The sequence below is a fragment of the Hyla sarda genome, chromosome 7, assembly GCF_029499605.1.
Source record: "Hyla sarda isolate aHylSar1 chromosome 7, aHylSar1.hap1, whole genome shotgun sequence".
Taxonomy (NCBI): Eukaryota; Metazoa; Chordata; class Amphibia; order Anura; family Hylidae; genus Hyla; species Hyla sarda.
In genome coordinates this window covers 229,531,980-229,550,901 of record NC_079195.1, presented here as the reverse complement: position 1 = coordinate 229,550,901, position 18,922 = coordinate 229,531,980, and the positions used below count along the sequence as shown (strand labels likewise).

General features: G+C 48.3%; 1 protein-coding gene across 4 annotated transcripts in view; it reads right to left on the bottom strand.

Moving 5' to 3' along the window:
• USP24 (ubiquitin specific peptidase 24) overlaps positions 1 to 13,509 on the bottom strand; it is a 123,411-nt gene extending 109,902 nt beyond the window's left edge. For all 4 annotated transcript variants that reach the window (XM_056533012.1, XM_056533008.1, XM_056533009.1 and 1 more), the window contains exon 1: positions 13,128 to 13,509. In XM_056533012.1, the coding sequence (XP_056388987.1) occupies positions 13,128 to 13,379 (252 nt within the window). In that variant the 5' untranslated portion in view covers positions 13,380 to 13,509. The remainder of the gene's footprint in view (positions 1 to 13,127) is intronic.
• Between the last annotated feature and the right edge of the window lie 5,413 nt (positions 13,510 to 18,922).

Genomic DNA, 18,922 nt, shown 5'->3' with positions numbered 1-18,922 from the left:
AAAACTACAACTCCCAGCATGCCCAGACAGCCGTAGGGAAGTGCAACTCAACCAGTGTGCTTTCAGCTGTTGCAAAACTACAACTCCCAGCATGCCCGGACAGCCAACGGCTGTCCGGGCATGCTGCGAGTTGCAGTTTTGCAACATCTGGAGGTCCGCAGGTTGAAGACCACTGCTCTAGACAGTCAAGAGCTTGAGGGCTGCTGTGTTTAGCTCACTGAGGATGGTCTTGACTGGATACAACTGTAACAAACCCCAAGCTGTGAGAAGTATAAGGTTAGAAGAGGTTATCAGAATTTGAGCATTAAAGGGGTACTCCGGTGGAAAACTTTAATCAACTCGTGCCAGGAAGTTAAACAGATTTACATTACTTCTATTTCAAAATCTTAATCCTTCCAGTACTTAGCTGCTGTATGCTCCACAGGAAGTTGTGTAGTTCTTTCCAGTTTGACCACAGTGCTGCCACCTCTGTCCATGTCAGGAACTGTGCAGAGCAGGAGAGGTTTGCTATGGGGATTTGCTCCTGCTCTGGACAGTACCTGACATGGACAGAGGTGTCAGCAGAGAGCACTGTGGACAGACTGGAAAGAACTACACAACTTCCAATGGAGCATACAGCAGCTGATAAGTATTGGAAGGATTAAGATTTGTAAATATAAGTAACTTACAAATCTGTTTAATTTTCTGAAACAAGTTTATTAAAAAAAAAAATTATTATAATTGTTTTCCCCCTTTAATAAGAATGTTCCCATTAAATGACTGCAAAAAGGTTTTATTTATTCATTCAATTAATTAATCAGTTAATTTATTTGTTAAGCTGTAAATTTGCATCGTGTTCGCAATATACAAAAACCCATTAAGTGTAAACGTAACCTAAACTGGATAGAATTGTAGCAAAAACCCCAAGCTCTAAGAAATATGATGTTTGTGAATGAGTTTTCAGTCTGAGTACAAAAGCAAATGCTTCGTTCACTGACCGCAAGCAGAAATCCTAAAATCAGTGATGAAGTGGAACAAAGTCTATTAGAAAGTTGTCGGATTTTCCATTCTAGGACGATCTAGGTTTTCTTTTTCCCCAACAACCAGTAAAATCTCTGTACGTCCTGTGTGTCCCTGGGGTAGGGGGGGGGGCGCTGTGCTATCATGGGTGTTTTATTCCTAGTACAAGCAGCAGAGAATGTCCCCAGGGTCAGGGGAGAAAGTGAATCAACAAATGAATGAAAACAACACTTTGAAAAATCCAGATCTTAACGAGTATGAATGCGCCAAAGACGTTAAAGGAGAAGTCCCAAGCGAAAAAACATATCCCGGGAAAAGTTATAGATTGCAGGGACCCCCACGCCCCATCCATATATCTCTTTGGGAGAGCCGAAGATAGCCGAACGCCTCTCTCATAGAGATATATAGAAGGGTGGGGGTCGTGACTCGCGGCTCCCGGGGAGAGACGGGGCTCTATACATGAGATCTCAGGGGGCCCCAGTGCTCTGACGCCCTGCAATCTAAAACTTATCCTCTATGCTGTGAAAAAGGGATACTTTTTTGTATGACATATCTCCTTTATAGGGGTACTCCGCTGGAAATTATTTTTTTTATTTTATTTTTTTTTTTAAATCAACTGGTGCCAGAAATGCAAACAAACAGATTTGTAAATGACTTCTATTTAAAAATCTAAATCCTTCCAGTACTTATCAGCTGCTGTATGATCCACAAGAAGTTCTTTTCTTTTTGGATTTCTTTTCTGTCTGAAACCTCTCCTGCTCTGACCAGTTCCTGACATGGACAGAGGTGTCAGCAGAGAGCACTGTGGTCAGAAAGAAAGGAAATCCAAAAAAAAAAAATAACTTCCTGTGGAGCAAAAAGCAGCTGATAAGTACTGGAAGGATTAAGATTTTTTAATAGAAGTAATTTACAAATCTGTTTAATTTTATGGCAACAGTTATAAAAATAATAAAAAAATTAAAAAAATGTTTTCAAGAGGAGTACCCCTTTAAGGAAGCAATGGATGGAATTGTCACAACATACTACAGAGCAGTTACCCCCATTGTGTGGTAAAACTACAACTCCCACAATGCTCAGACAGTTGAAAGCATTCTGGGAGTTGTGGTTTTCCAAATGTGGAGTACCGCACTTATGATGTATTAATTAAAGGGGTACTCCGGTGGAAAACTTATTTTATTTTTTTTCTTAAATCAACTGGTGCCAGAAAGTTAAACAGATTTGTAAATTACTTCTATTAAAAAAAATCTTAATCCTTCCAGTGCTTATTAGCTGCTGAACACTACAGAGGAAATTATTTTCTTTTTGGAACACAGAGCTCTCTGCTGACATCATGACCACAGTGCTCTCTGCTGACACCTCTGTCCCTTTTAAGAACTGTCCAGAGTGGGAGAAAATCCCCATAGCAAACATGTGCTGCTCTGGACAGTTCCTAATACGGACAGAGATGTCAGCAGAGAGCACTGTGGTCATGATGTCAGCAGAGAGCTCTGTGTTCCAAAAGGAAAATAATTTCCTCTGTAGTATTCAGCAGCTAATAAGTACTGGAAGGATTACGATTTTTTTAAGAGAAGTAATTTACAAATCTGTTTAACTTTCTGGCACCAGTTGATTTAAAGAAGAAAAAAGGTTTCCACCGGAGTACCCCTTTAACAGGCTATTCCAGTGTGTCTTCAGCTGTTGGAAAACTACAACTCCCAGCATGCCCGGACAGCCGTTGGCTGTCCGGGCATGCTGAGAGTTGTAGTTTTGCAAAAGCTGGAGGCACACAGATTGGGAAATACCTATTTATAGATTCTTATATATTTTGCTACAAATCAAATCTTTATAAACCATTATGACAGTTGGTACTTGATACAAAGTATCACTCAGAATTCTATAGATCTTTCCAGCCTGGGCTGGGAGAACATCAGGGAGTTTACACAGGGCAGTGCAGAATTATAAGCCATTCAGGATCTGTGGAAAGCTTAATGGTTGCCGTCAGGAAACCAAAACATCACACAACAGGGTCGGAGGTTTTGTGATTTCCCCTGCACATACGTGTAAAGCCGCCGATGCGCCTCTATTAATAGCGCACACAGAAGGGCGGCACCTTCCACAAACACCGCCATTCACTGCCTCATCACCGCTATACACCACACACACAACCCCAAACTAGCTCCATTCCATGTGCTATAGTAGTTTCCCAACAGCTGGAGGCACTCTGGTTGGGTATAGGAATAGGAGGACTTCCATCAGTAGGACCAAGTAGTGTACATACAGCCGCCTCAGTGCTCACCACCAGTGCCCTGTGCTAAGTCAGTGCCCACCAGTACCCTGTGACTTTCCTATAGTACCTGAGAGTGCAGATAAGCCATTCAGGAGCTTAGGAAAGCACGGCAAAAATGTCTCACCAACTTTTGGCAGATTCCTGCATGGCAGATCAGCTTATAGTAGCATGCGACTATGTAATGTAATGATTACAGGGTCATGAACCATTATTGGATCTGACTGTCATACACAGCTTTACCAGGCTCCTGAATGGTACATCTGCTTAGTACAGTAACCACATGGCCAGGGAGTATATGAATTGTGAAGTGAGATTAAGAAAAAAGTCCTGTGCCGGGCTCAACTCCTGGATGAGGAGCGGCTCTAGACCCCCCATGATCCCTACATCTGCGGAGCGGAGACCCTCCAGAGATATTACATCATGTGACATATCAGCCGCTCCTCTTATAACGCTCCAGTACTGATATAATCTCTATATATTACATCATGTGACATATCAGCCGCTCCTCTTATAATGCTCCAGTACTGATATAATCTCTATATATTACATCATGTGACATATCAGCCGCTCCTCTTATAATGCTCCAGTACTGATATAATCTCTATATATTACATCATGTGACATATCAGCCGCTCCTCTTATAACGCTCCAGTACTGATATAATCTCTATATATTACATCATATGTGATATCAGCCGCTCCTCTTATAATGCTCCAGTACTGATATAACCTCTATATATTACATCATATGTGATGATATCTGCCGCTCCTCTTATAACGCTCCAGTACTGATATAACCTCTATATATTACATCATATGTGATGATATCATCCGCTCCTCTTATAACGCTCCAGTACTGATATAATCTCTATATATTACATCATATGTGATATCAGCCGCTCCTCTTATAACGCTCCAGTACTGATATAACCTCTATATATTACATCATATGTGACTGATATCAGCCGCTCCTCTTATAACGCTCCAGTACTGATATAATCTCTATATATTACATCATATGTGATATCAGCCGCTCCTCTTATAACGCTCCAGTACTGATATAACCTCTATATATTACATCATATGTGATATCAGGCGCTCCTTTTATAACGCTCCAGTACTGATATAATCTCTATATATTACATCATATGTGATATCAGGCGCTCCTCTTATAACGCTCCAGTACTGATATAACCTCTATATATTACATCATATGTGATATCAGCCGCTCCTCTTATAACGCTCCAGTACTGATATCTCTATATATTACATCATATGTGATATCAGCCGCTCCTCTTATAACGCTCCAGTACTGATATAACCTCTATATATTACATCATATGTGATATCAGGCGCTCCTCTTATAACGCTCCAGTACTGATATAATCTCTATATATTACATCATATGTGATGATATCTGCCGCTCCTCTTATAACGCTCCAGTACTGATATAACCTCTATATATTACATCATATGTGATATCAGGCGCTCCTCTTATAACGCTCCAGTACTGATATAACCTCTATATATTACATCATATGTGACTGATATCAGCCGCTCCTCTTATAACGCTCCAGTACTGATATAACCTCTATATATTACATCATGTGATATCAGCCGCTCCTCTTATAACGCTCCAGTACTGATATAATCTCTATATATTACATCATATGTGATGATATCAGCCGCTCCTCTTATAACGCTCCAGTACTGATATAATCTCTATATATTACATCATATGTGATGATATCAGCCGCTCCTCTTATAACGCTCCAGTATTGATATAATCTCTATATATTACATCATATGTGATGATATCAGCCGCTCCTCTTATAACGCTCCAGTACTGATATAATCTCTATATATTACATCATATGTGACTGATATCAGCCGCTCCTCTTATAACGCTCCAGTACTGATATAACCTCTATATATTACATCATATGTGATATCAGCCGCTCCTCTTATAACACTCCAGTACTGATATAACCTCTATATATTACATCATATGTGACTGATATTAGCCGCTCCTCTTATAACGCTCCAGTACTGATATAACTTCTATATATTACATCATATGTGACATATCAGCCGCTCCTCTTATAACGCTCCAGTACTGATATAATCTCTATATATTACATCATATGTGACTGATATTAGCCGCTCCTCTTATAACGCTCCAGTACTGATATAACTTCTATATATTACATCATATGTGACTGATATTAGCCGCCCCTCTTATAACGCTCCAGTACTGATATAACCTCTATATATTACATCATATGTGATATCAGCCGCTCCTCTTATAACGCTCCAGTACTGATATAACCTCTATATATTATATATGTGACGATATCATCCGCTCCTCTTATAACGCTCCAGTACTGATATAACCTCTATATATTACATCATGTGACATATCAGCCGCTCCTCTTATAACGCTCCAGTACTGATATAATCTCTATATATTACATCATATGTGACTGATATCATCCTCTTATAACGCTCCAGTACTGATATAACCTCTATATATTACATCATATGTGACTGATATCATCCGCTCCTCTTATAACGCTCCAGTACTGATATAACCTCTATATATTACATCATATGTGACTGATATCATCCGCTCCTCTTATAACGCTCCAGTACTGATATAACCTCTATATATTACATCATGTGACATATCAGCCGCTCCTCTTATAACGCTCCAGTACTGATATAATCTCTATATATTACATCATATGTGATATCAGCCGCTCCTCTTATAACGCTCCAGTACTGATATAATCTCTATATATTACATCATATGTGACTGATATCATCCTCTTATAACGCTCCAGTACTGATATAACCTCTATATATTACATCATATGTGACTGATATCATCCGCTCCTCTTATAACGCTCCAGTACTGATATAACCTCTATATATTACATCATGTGACATATCAGCCGCTCCTCTTATAACGCTCCAGTACTGATATAATCTCTATATATTACATCATATGTGATATCAGCCGCTCCTCTTATAATGCTCCAGTACTGATATAATCTCTATATATTACATCATATGTGATGATATCAGCCGATCCTCTTATAACGCTCCAGTACTGATATAATCTCTATATATTACATCATATGTGATATCAGCCGCTCCTCTTATAACGCTTCAGTACTGATATAATCTCTATATATTACATCATATGTGATGATATCAGCCGATCCTCTTATAACGCTCCAGTACTGATATAATCTCTATATATTACATCATATGTGATGATATCAGCCGCTCCTCTTATAACGCTCCAGTACTGATATAATCTCTATATATTACATCATATGTGATATCAGCCGCTCCTCTTATAACGCTCCAGTACTGATATAATCTCTATATATTACATCATATGTGATGATATCAGCCGATCCTCTTATAACGCTCCAGTACTGATATAATCTCTATATATTACATCATATGTGATATCAGCCGCTCCTCTTATAACGCTTCAGTACTGATATAATCTCTATATATTACATCATATGTGATATCAGCCGCTCCTCTTATAACACTTCAGTACTGATATAATCTCTATATATTACATCATATGTGATGATATCAGCCGCTCCTCTTATAACGCTCCAGTACTGATATAATCTCTATATATTACATCATATGTGATGATATCAGCCGCTCCTCTTATAACACTCCAGTACTGATATAATCTCTATATATTACATCATATGTGATATCAGCCGCTCCTCTTATAACGCTCCAGTACTGATATAACCTCTATATATTACATCATATGTGATGATATCAGCCGCTCCTCTTATAACGCTCCAGTACTGATATAATCTCTATATATTACATCATATGTGACTGATATCAGCCGCTCCTCTTATAACGCTCCAGTACTGATATAACCTCTATATATTACATCATATGTGACTGATATCAGCCGCTCCTCTTATAACGCTCCAGTACTGATATAATCTCTATATATTACATCATATGTGACTGATATCAGCCGCTCCTCTTATAATGCTCCAGTACTGATATAATCTCTATATATTACATCATGTGATATCAGCCGCTCCTCTTATAACGCTCCAGTACTGATATAACCTCTATATATTACATCATATGTGACTGATATCAGCCGCTCCTCTTATAACGCTCCAGTACTGATATAATCTCTATATATTACATCATATGTGACTGATATCAGCCGCTCCTCTTATAACGCTCCAGTACTGATATAACCTCTATATATTACATCATATGTGACTGATATCAGCCGCTCCTCTTATAACGCTCCAGTACTGATATAACCTCTATATATTACATCATATGTGATGATATCATACGCTCCTCTTATAACGCTCCAGTACTGATATAACCTCTATATATTACATCATATGTGATGATATCAGCCGCTCCTCTTATAACGCTCCAGTACTGATATAATCTCTATATATTACATCATATGTGACTGATATCAGCCGCTCCTCTTATAACGCTCCAGTACTGATATAATCTCTATATATTACATCATATGTGATATCAGCCGCTCTTCTTATAACGCTCCAGTACTGATATAACCTCAATATATTACATCATATGTGATTATATCAGCCGCTCCTCTTATAACGCTCCAGTACTGATATAACCTCTATATATTACATCATATGTGACTGATATCAGCCGCTCCTCTTATAACGCTCCAGTACTGATATAATCTCTATATATTACATCATATGTGACTGATATCAGCCGCTCCTCTTATAACGCTCCAGTACTGATATAACCTCTATATATTACATCATATGTGACTGATATCAGCCGCTCCTCTTATAACGCTCCAGTACTGATATAACCTCTATATATTACATCATATGTGATGATATCATACGCTCCTCTTATAACGCTCCAGTACTGATATAACCTCTATATATTACATCATATGTGATGATATCAGCCGCTCCTCTTATAACGCTCCAGTACTGATATAATCTCTATATATTACATCATATGTGATGATATCAGCCGCTCCTCTTATAACGCTCCAGTACTGATATAATCTCTATATATTACATCATATGTGATATCAGCCGCTCTTCTTATAACGCTCCAGTACTGATATAACCTCAATATATTACATCATATGTGACTGATATCAGCCGCTCCTCTTATAACGCTCCAGTACTGATATAACCTCTATATATTACATCATATGTGATGATATCAGCCGCTCCTCTTATAACGCTCCAGTACTGATATAATCTCTATATATTACATCATATGTGATGATATCAGCCGCTCCTCTTATAACGCTCCAGTACTGATATAATCTCTATATATTACATCATATGTGATATCAGCCGCTCCTCTTATAACGCTCCAGTACTGATATAACCTCTATATATTACATCATATGTGATGATATCAGCCGCTCCTCTTATAACGCTCCAGTACTGATATAATTTCTATATATTACATCATATGTGACTGATATCAGCTGCTCCTGAACAATTATAAGAATCTGCCTTTAGGTGTAGTGTCCCTTTAATTCCTCGGCTCCAGTAGCTGATAACTCTCCCTATGCCGCCAAGTATCTGCACGGCCCAATCTGCTTACAGGCGGCTCTGATCCGGTCTTAGTGTAAAGGGATTTCTAGCAATGATCTGTGATCTTCTCCGTCTTCACACCACGAGGATATAAGAAGGAGATTATCTCCGCTGATCGACGTCTCCCGTCATCTAATCAGGCAAAGAAAAAAAGAGGGACGGGCGAGGGCCGCAAGGGGACGGGCGAGGGCCGCAAGGGGACGGGCGAGGGCCGCAAGGGGACGGGCGAGGGCCGCAAGGGGACGGGCGAGGGCCGCAAGGGGACGGGCGAGGGCCGCAAGGGGACGGGCGAGGGCCGCAAGGGGACGGGCGAGGGCCGCAAGGGGACGGGCGAGGGCCGCAAGGGGACGGGCGAGGGCCGCAAGGGGACGGGCGAGGGCCGCAAGGGGACGGGCGAGGGCCGCAAGGGGACGGGCGAGTGCTAAAAATGCAGAAGAGGAGGGGCGAGTGCAAAAAAGGCAGAAGAGGACGGGCGAGTGCAAAAAAGGCAGGAGAGGACGGGCGAGTGCAAAAAAGGCAGGAGAGGACGGGCGAGTGCAAAAAAGGCAGGAGAGGACGGGCGAGAGGCAGGAGAAGACGGGAGAGTGCTGGAGAAGACGGGTGGGATATGTGGGTGCTCTTTCTTCTCCCCTGGTCACACATATGACCGCTCCCCACCTCCTCTTCCCCCGGCCACTCACATGGCAGCACCGTCTCCCCCGGACACACATGACAGCTCCCCTCCTCCTCCTCTCTGCCCCATCACACATATGACAGCTCCCCTCCTCCTCCTCTCTGCCCCATCACACATATGACAGCTCCCCTCCTCCTCCTCTCTGCCCCATCACACATATGACAGCTCCCCTCCTCCTCCTCTCTGCCCCATCACACATATGACAGCTCCCCTCCTCCTCATCTCTGCCCCATCACACATATGACAGCTCCCCTCCTCCTCTCTGCCCCATCGCACATATGACAGCTCCCCTCCTCCTCCTCCTCTCTGCCCCATCACACATATGACAGCTCCCCTCCTCCTCCTCTCTGCCCCATCACACATATGACAGCTCCCCTCCTCCTCTCTGCCCCATCGCACATATGACAGCTCCCCTCCTCCTCCTCCTCTCTGCCCCATCACACATGACAGCTCCCCTCCTCCTCCTCTCTGCCCCATCACACATATGACAGCTCCCCTCCTCCTCCTCTCTGCCCCATCACACATATGACAGCTCCCCTCCTCCTCCTCCTCTCTGCCCCATCGCACATATGACAGCTCCCCTCCTCCTCCTCCTCTCTGCCCCATCACACATATGACAGCTCCCCTCCTCCTCCTCCTCTCTGCCCCATCACACACATGACAGCTCCCCTCCTCCTCCTCTCTGCCCCATCACACATATGACAGCTCCCCTCCTCCTCCTCTCTGCCCCATCACACATATGACACCTCGCCTCCTCATACACATGGGGCGCTGTCTTCCCTGGTCACACACGACAGCTCCCCTCCTCCTCCTCTCCCCTGATTACACATGGGGGTGCTCTTTCCCAGGTCATACACATGGGGGCGCTGTCTTCCCCAGGTCACACACATGGGGGCGCTGTCTTCCCCAGGTCACACACATGGGGGCGCTTTCCACACATGGGGGCGCTCTTCACACGTGGGGGCGCCGTCTTCCCCCGGCCGCACACGTGGGGGCGCCGTCTTCCCCCGGCCGCACACGTGGGGGCGCCGTCTTCCCCCGGCCGCACACGTGGGGGTGCCGTCTTCCCCCGGCCGCACACGTGGGGGCGCCGTCTTCCCCCGGCCGCACACGTGGGGGCGCCGTCTTTCCCCGGCCGCACACGTGGGGGCGCCGTCTTTCCCCGGCCGCACACGTGGGGGCGCCGTCTTCCCCCGGCCGCACACGTGGGGGCGCCGTCTTCCCCCGGTCGCACACGTGGGGGCGCCGTCTTCCCCCGGTCGCACACGTGGGGGCGCCGTCTTCCCCCGGTCGCACACGTGGGGGCGCCGTCTTCCCCCGGTCGCACACCTGGGGGCGCTCTTCCCCCGGTCGCACACCTGGGGGCGCTCTTCCCCCGGTCGCACACCTGGGGGCGCTCTTCCCCCGGTCATACACCTGGGGGCGCTCTTCCCCCGGTCATACACCTGGGGGCGCTCTTCCCCCGGTCATACACCTGGGGGCGCTCTTCCCCCGGTCATACACCTGGGGGCGCTCTTCCCCCGGTCATACACCTGGGGGCGCTCTTCCCCCGGTCATACACCTGGGGGCGCTCTTCCCCCGGTCATACACCTGGGGGCGCTCTTCTACACATGGGGGCGCTCTCTTCCCCCGGTCATACACATGTGGGCGCTCTTCTACACATGGGGGCGCTCTTCTCCCGGTCATACACATGGGGGCGCTCTTCTACACATGGGGGCGCTGTCTTCCCCCGGTCACACACATGGGGGCGCTGTTTTCCCCCGATCACACACATGGGGGCGCTGTCTTCCCCCGATCACGCACATGGGGGCGCTGTCTTCCCCCGGTCACGCACATGGGGGCGCTGTCTTCCCCCGGTCATGCACATGGGGGCGCTGTCTTCCCCCGGTCATACACATGGGGGCGCTGTCTTCCCCAGTCATACACATGGGGGCGCTGTCTTCCCCCGGTCACACACATGGGGGCGCTGTCTTCCCCCGGTCACACACATGGGGGCGCTGTCTTCCCCCGGTCACACACATGGGGGCGCTGTCTTCCCCCGGTCACACACATGGGGGCGCTGTCTTCCCCCGGTCACACACATGGGGGCGCTGTCTTCCCCCGGTCACACACATGGGGGCGCTGTCTTCCCCCGGTCACACACATGGGGGCGCTGTCTTCCCCCGGTCACACACATGGGGGCGCTGTCTTCCCCCGGTCACACACATGGGGGCGCTGTCTTCCCCCGGTCACACACATGGGGGCGCTGTCTTCCCCCGGTCACACACATGGGGGCGCTCTTCTACACATGGGGGCGCTGTCTTCCCCCGGTCACACACATGGGGGCGCTGTCTTCCCCAGTCATACACATGGGGGCGCTGTCTTCCCCCGGTCACGCACATGGGGGCGCTGTCTTCCCCCGGTCACGCACATGGGGGCGCTGTCTTCCCCCGGTCACGCACATGGGGGCGCTGTCTTCCCCCGGTCACGCACATGGGGGCGCTGTCTTCCCCCGGTCACACACATGGGAACGCTCTTCCCCGGTCATACACATGGGGGCGCTGTCTTCCCCAGTCATACACATGGGGGCGCTCTTCTACACATGGGGGCGCTGTCTTCCCCCGGTCACACACATGGGGGCGCTGTCTTCCCCCAGTCACACACATGGGAACGCTCTTCCCCGGTCATACACATGGGGGCGCTGTCTTCCCCAGTCATACACATGGGGGCGCTGTCTTCCCCCGGTCACACACATGGGGGCGCTGTCTTCCCCAGTCATACACATGGGGGCGCTGTCTTCCCCAGTCATACACATGGGGGCGCTGTCTTCCCCGGTCACACACATGGGGGCGCTGTCTTCCCCCGGTCACACACATGGGGGCGCTCTTCTACACATGGGGGCGCTCTCTTCCCCCGGTCATACACATGGGGGCGCTCTTCTACACATGGGGGCGCTCTCTTCCCCCGGTCATACACATGGGGGCGCTCTTCCCCCGGTCATACACATGGGGGCGCTCTTCCCCCGGTCATACACATGGGGGCGCTCTTCTACACATGGGGGTGCTCTCTTCCCCCGGTCATACACATGGGGGCGCTCTTCTACACATGGGGGCGCTGTCTTCCCCAGTCATACACATGGGGGCGCTCTTCTACACATGGGGGCGCTGTCTTCCCCAGTCATACACATGGGGGCGCTGTCTTCCCCCGGTCATACACATGGGGGCGCTCTTCTACACATGGGGGCGCTGTCTTCCCCCGGTCACACACATGGGGGCGCTGTCTTCCCCAGTCATACACACGGGGGCGCTGTCTTCCCCCGGTCACGCACATGGGGGCGCTGTCTTCCCCCGGTCACACACATGGGGGCGCTGTCTTCCCCCGGTCACACACATGGGGGCGCTGTCTTCCCCAGTCATACACATGGGGGCGCTCTTCTACACATGGGGGCGCTCTTCCCCGGTCATACACATGGGGGCGCTCTTCCCCCGGTCATACACATGGGGGCGCTGTCTTCCCCCGGTCATACACATGGGGGCGCTCTTCCCCGGTCACACACATGACAGCTCCCCTCCTCCTCCTCTCACCTCGGGCTCCACCACCTCATGGTAGGCGGGGGGCGGGTCGAAGCCTGTACTCCTGCCGCCGCTGCCGTCGCCCCGGGAGCCGCTGTCCATGGGTTCGTAGCCGTAGTCCAGTCCGGGCCGCTCGTTAGTCAGCAGAGCCACCGCCTCATTGATGTCGTTCTTGGCCAGGCGCAGGGCCTTCCGGATGGCGCCCGGGTCCGAGAAGCCCATACAGAGCAGCGTAGTCATGTGCTGCTCCTCCTCCGTCTCCATGCTGCAGCCTCCGGGGGGCGCCCGCTCCTCACACCGGGAATCACGCTCTGTGCCTCACGGGAAAGCTCCTGTGCGCCGCCATGTTGACTGGCAACCCTCACTGTCCGCCCCGGGACACGCCCACACTCGGCTGGAAACGAGGGCGGGGGTCGACCGTGTCACGTGACGGGTCAGGTGATCGAGCAGCGCAAGGTGGCCATAGTGTGACTGGAGGAATCCAGTGACGGTCTCACGTGACCCGGAAGTTGTCGATCGCCATGTTGCGGATGTCCCAGTGTGCCCTACGGGCCAACCGGCGGCCATGTTGTGGTTGGTAGACTGGTATCTGTATTGTCCTTTTTTTGTTGTATTTTGACACATTTTTACTACAAACTTTTATTAAGGACTCAGCCAGGGTTCACTTTAGCGCTTTGGTTTTTTCCTCCTTGCCTTTTAAGAAACATAACTCCTTTTTATTTCTATCCACAAAGCCATACAAGACTATGATATTTGTTTTTTTACTATGTACATTTTAAGGTAAAACCGCCATGTTCTCTTTATTCTGTGGGTCGATACGATTATAATGATCCCCATGGTTACACGCTTTACTATTATTGTACGGCTTTTATAAAAAAAACTCAAAACTTTTTTAATAGAATAAGCATTTTTTAAATCTCTATTCTGATGCCGATAACTTTCTAATTTTTGCCCCATGATTTGTAATTTTTTTACCACTTTTGCATGTATGTGACTTTTTCTTCAATATTTTCTGGGAGGCGATGTGAACAAAAATCTGTAATTTTGGACTTAAAGGACAACTGTAGTGGTACCGTTTTACATATTCCAGTGCCCGGGCCTCAAAATTAAACAAAATGAACTCATACATACCTGCCTACGAGCCCCCGTTGGTCCGGCACAGGCCTCACGGTCCGGCAGTGCTGACGTCATTCCACTTCCTGGGGACGGGGAAGCCGCAGAGCCGTCGGCGTATCACCGGCCGCAGAGATGTCCAGCCCCGGCTGGTGATAGGCTGAGCCCACTGTTATGTAAGGAGCTCTAGCCGGCTTCTTACATGACAGTCGGTTCAGCCTATCACCAGCCGGGGGCGGGACATCGCTGCGGCCGGTGATACGCCGACGGCTCTGCGGCTTCCCCAGAAAGTGGAATGACGTCAGCACTGCCGGACCGTGAGGCCTGTGCCGGACCAACGGGGGCTCGTAGGCAGGTATGTATGAGTTCATTTTGTTTATTTTTGAGGCCCGGGCATATGTAAAACTGTACCACTACAGTTGTCCTTTAAGTTTATTTTTTTCACACCTTTCACCATACGGGATCAGTACCTTTATATTTTAATAGTTGAAACATTTCCATATGCAGCTATGGCAAAAAATGTTTGTTTATATAAATGTTTTATTTGTAAAAGGGGTGATTAAATTTTTTTGTTGGAGGAGGGGTGTTACGCCGAGCGCTCCGGGTCCCTGCTCCTCCCCGGAGCGCTCGCGGCGTTCTCCTCTCTGCAGCGCCCGGGTCAGACCCGCTGACCGGGAGCGCTGCACTGTCACTACCGGCGGGGATGCGATCCGCATAGCGGGACGCGCCCGCTCGCGGGTCGCATCCCAATCAACTCACCTGTCCCGGTCCCCGGCTGTAACGTCCTGGCGCGCGCGGCACCGCTCTCTAGGGCGCGCGCGCGCGCCGGTTCTCTAAGATTTAAAGGGCCAGTGCACCACTAATTGGTGCCTGGCCCAATCAGTGTTAATTAACTCCTACCTGCTCCTTGCTTATAAAAACCCACTCCCCCTTCCTGTCCTTGCCGGATCTCGTTGCCTCAGTGCCTAGTGAAAGCGTTTTGTGTATGCCCTTACCAGTGTTACCAGACCTTCTGCCGTTACCCTTGACTACGAACCTTGCCGCCTGCCCTGACCTTCTGCTATGTCTGACCTCGCCTCTGTCTAGTCCTTCTGTCCCACGCCTTCTCAGCAGTCAGTGAGGTTGAGCCGTTACCGGTGGACACGACCTGGTTGCTACCGCCGCAGCAAGACCATCCTGCTTTGCGGCGGGCTCTGGTGAAAACCAGTAGCAACTTAGAACCGGTCCACCGGTACGGTCCACGCCAATCACCCTCTGACACAGAGGATCCACCTCCAGCCTGCCGAATCCTGACAAGGGGCTTATTCACTGTTTGAAAAACGTTTTTATTACAATTTTTTTTAAGTCCTCATAGGGGACTATTTATTATAGCAATCCATTGGTTCCTATTACTGATCAGTGCTATACTATTGGCGATCTACTTGTATGATGCAGTGATCAGTGCTGATCATGGCATCTGAAGGGTTAATGGTGGACATCAGTATAATTGCCACAGCATTGATCGCAGGCTGGTAGTATTATCCTGGGCAGGAGCACGCTAGTAGTATTAGACTGGGGCAATAGAAAGCTGATAGTATTAAGCTGGGGTGGTAGCAGGCTGGTAGTATTAGGCTGGGGCAGGAGCAGGCTGTTAGTATTAGGCTGGGGCAGGAGCAGGCTGGTATTATTAGGCTGGGGCAGGAGCAGGCTAGTAGTATTAGGCTGGGGCAGGAGCACGCTAGTAGTATTAGACTGGGGCAATAGAAAGCTGATAGTATTAGGCTGGGGCAGTAGCAGCCTGGTAGTATTAGGCTGGGGCAGGAGCAGGCTGGTAGTATTAGTCTGGGGCATGAGCAGGCTGGTAGTATTAGACTGGGGCAGGAGCAGGCTGTTAGTATTAGGCTGGGGCAGGAGCAGGCTGTTAGTATTAGGCTGGGGCAGGAGCAGGCTGGTAGTATTAGGCTGGGGCAGGAGCAGGCTAGTAGTATTAGGCTGGGGCAGGAGCACGCTAGTAGTATTAGACTGGGGCAATAGAAAGCTGATAGTATTAAGCTGGGGTGGTAGCAGCCTGGTAGTATTAGGCTGGGGCAGGAGCAGGCTGGTAGTATTAGGCTGGGGAAGGAGCAGGCTAGTAGTATTAGGCTGGGGCAGGAGCACGCTAGTAGTATTAGGCTGGGGCAGGAGCACGCTAGTAGTATTAGACTGGGGCAATAGAAAGCTGATAGTATTAGGCTGGGGAAGAAGCAGCCTGGTAGTATTAGGCTGGGGCAGGAGCAGGCTGGTAGTATTAGGCTGGGGCAGGAGCAGGCTGGTAGTACTAAGCTGGGGCAGGAGCACGCTAGTAGTATTAGACTGGGGCAGGAGCAGGCTGGTAGTATTAGTCTGGGGCATGAGCAGGCTGGTAGTATTAGACTGGGGCAGGAGCAGGCTGTTAGTATTAGGCTGGGGCAGGATCAGGCTGTTAGTATTAGGCTGGGGCAGGAGCAGGCTGGTAGTACTAAGCTGGGGCAGGAGCACGCTGTTAGTATTAGGCTGGGGCAGGAGCAGGTTGGCAGTAATAGGCTGATAGTATTAGACTGGGGCAGAAGCAGTAAGGTAGTATTAGGCTGAAGCAGGAGCAGGCTGGTAGTATTAGGCTGGGGTGGAAGTAGGCTCGTAGTATTAACCTTGGGCAGGAGCAGGCTGGTAGTATTCAGCTGGGGTGGTAGAAGGCTGGTAGTATTAGCCTTGGGCAAGAGCAGGCTTGTAGTATTAGGCTGGGGTGGAAGTAGGCTCGTATTATTAACCTTGGGTAGGAGCAGGCTGGTGGTATTAGTCTGGGGTGGTAGCAGGCTGGTTGTATTAGGCTGTAGTGGTATCAGCCTGGTAGTATTAGGCTTGGGAGATGAAGATTGGTAGTATTAGGCTGGGGCAGTAGCAGGCTAGTAGTATTAGGCTGGAAGTATTAAGCAGGGGTGGTAGAAGATTGGTAGTATTAGGCTGAGGTGGTAGAAAGCTGGTAGTACTAGGCTAGGGTGGTAGAAGGCTGGTAGTGTTAGGCTGGGGAGGAAGCAGAGTGGTAGTATTAATCTGTGGCAGGAGCAGGCTGGGCTGGTAGTATTAGACTGGGGTGGTAGAATGCTGGTAGTATTTGGCTGGGGTGGTAGAATGCTGGTAGTATTAGGCTGGGTTGGTAGAATGCTGATAGTATTAGGCTGAGGCAGTAGCAGACTGGTAGTAATAGTCTGGTAGTGTTTGAATAGGGAGGGCCAAATTATGTGGCCCTTGCCACCATACTGGTACCAGACTGCTACCACTTGGTCTGTTTCCTTCCGGTTACTGATAATAGGGGGAAATTTATTCCATCTCACATCTATCCCAGATGAAGATCAACTCTCAGATTCTTTAATCCAAAACTGGTGCGTAGTGTGTGCCCATGGTGGTCCCCTCTGTTTGTGGGTAAAACGTAGGTTCTGTAACAAATTATTTATGAGTAAAAAATGGTCCCTTTTGGGAACTCTTTTGTACTCCTTCATGATGATTGATGTAATGTATATCGTGATGTATGGCTGGGAAGATTGTATGGACTTGAACTGCTCCATACATGTCGGCTGCTTGAATGATACCCACCAGTGTTATCCCCAGAGATGCCTCAGTAAAAAGGGTTAATATTTTTTAATAGTAAAATAATGCTTTAAAATAAGTTATGAACCCACATTGAGCATGCTGGCTGTCTTGGCATGCTTAGAGTTGTAGTTTTCAACATCTGGAGAACCACAGTTTGAAGACCTCTGCTCCAAATGAAATGGAGATTTAATATGACAGATTCGGATGTCCACACGCTGGGACCCTCCTGGTATGGAGAGACCACATACAGTGTATCTTATACAGACTAATATAACGTATATATTAAAGGGGTACTCCACCCCTAGACATTTTATCCCCTATCGCAAGGATAGGGGATAAGATGTCAGATCGCGGGGGTCCCGCCGCTGGGGACCCCCAGGATCTCGGCTGCAGCACCCACCTGTTGCGGCTTCCTGCAGCGCTGCAGGCTCTCATCCTAAAATCTCACGACCACGGTGACCTGAGATCATGACGTCACGACTCCGCCCCCTCAATGCAAGTCTATGGGAGGGGGTGTGACGGCTGTCACGCCCCCTCCCATAGACTTGCATTGAGGGGCGGGGAGTGACGTCACACGATCTCACGCAACCGTGGTCGGGAACCGAAGCCTCCAGCGTTTCCAGAAGCCGCCACAGGTGGGTGCTGCAGCCGAGATCCCGGGGGTCCCCAGCAGCGGGACCCCCGCGATCTGACATCTTATCCCCTATCCTTTGGATAGGGGATAAGATGTCTAGGGGCCGAGTACCCCTTTAATCTAATCAAAGAGCAGTGGGCTCCACCCAATATTACCACATGGGTGCTACCAGTGCCGAAAATATATATACAAATTACTGAACAAGAAAAGCACGGGCACAAAACAGGTGTACCCCAATAAATATACAGACAATCATTTTATTATAGAAATCACAAAAAAACTGTAGCCTCACATAATAAAAACGTTTAAAATGAGGGGGCACAACCTCAGCCACAGAGGGGAACTCCAAGGGAAACCTGCTAGATCTCAATATAACAACATATAAACCCCCTCAAGTAGCCAGCAGCCCCTACAATATTGCACAGTATAATAGTAATATCAGGAGCAGCTATACATTAAAGTGCACAATCAGATA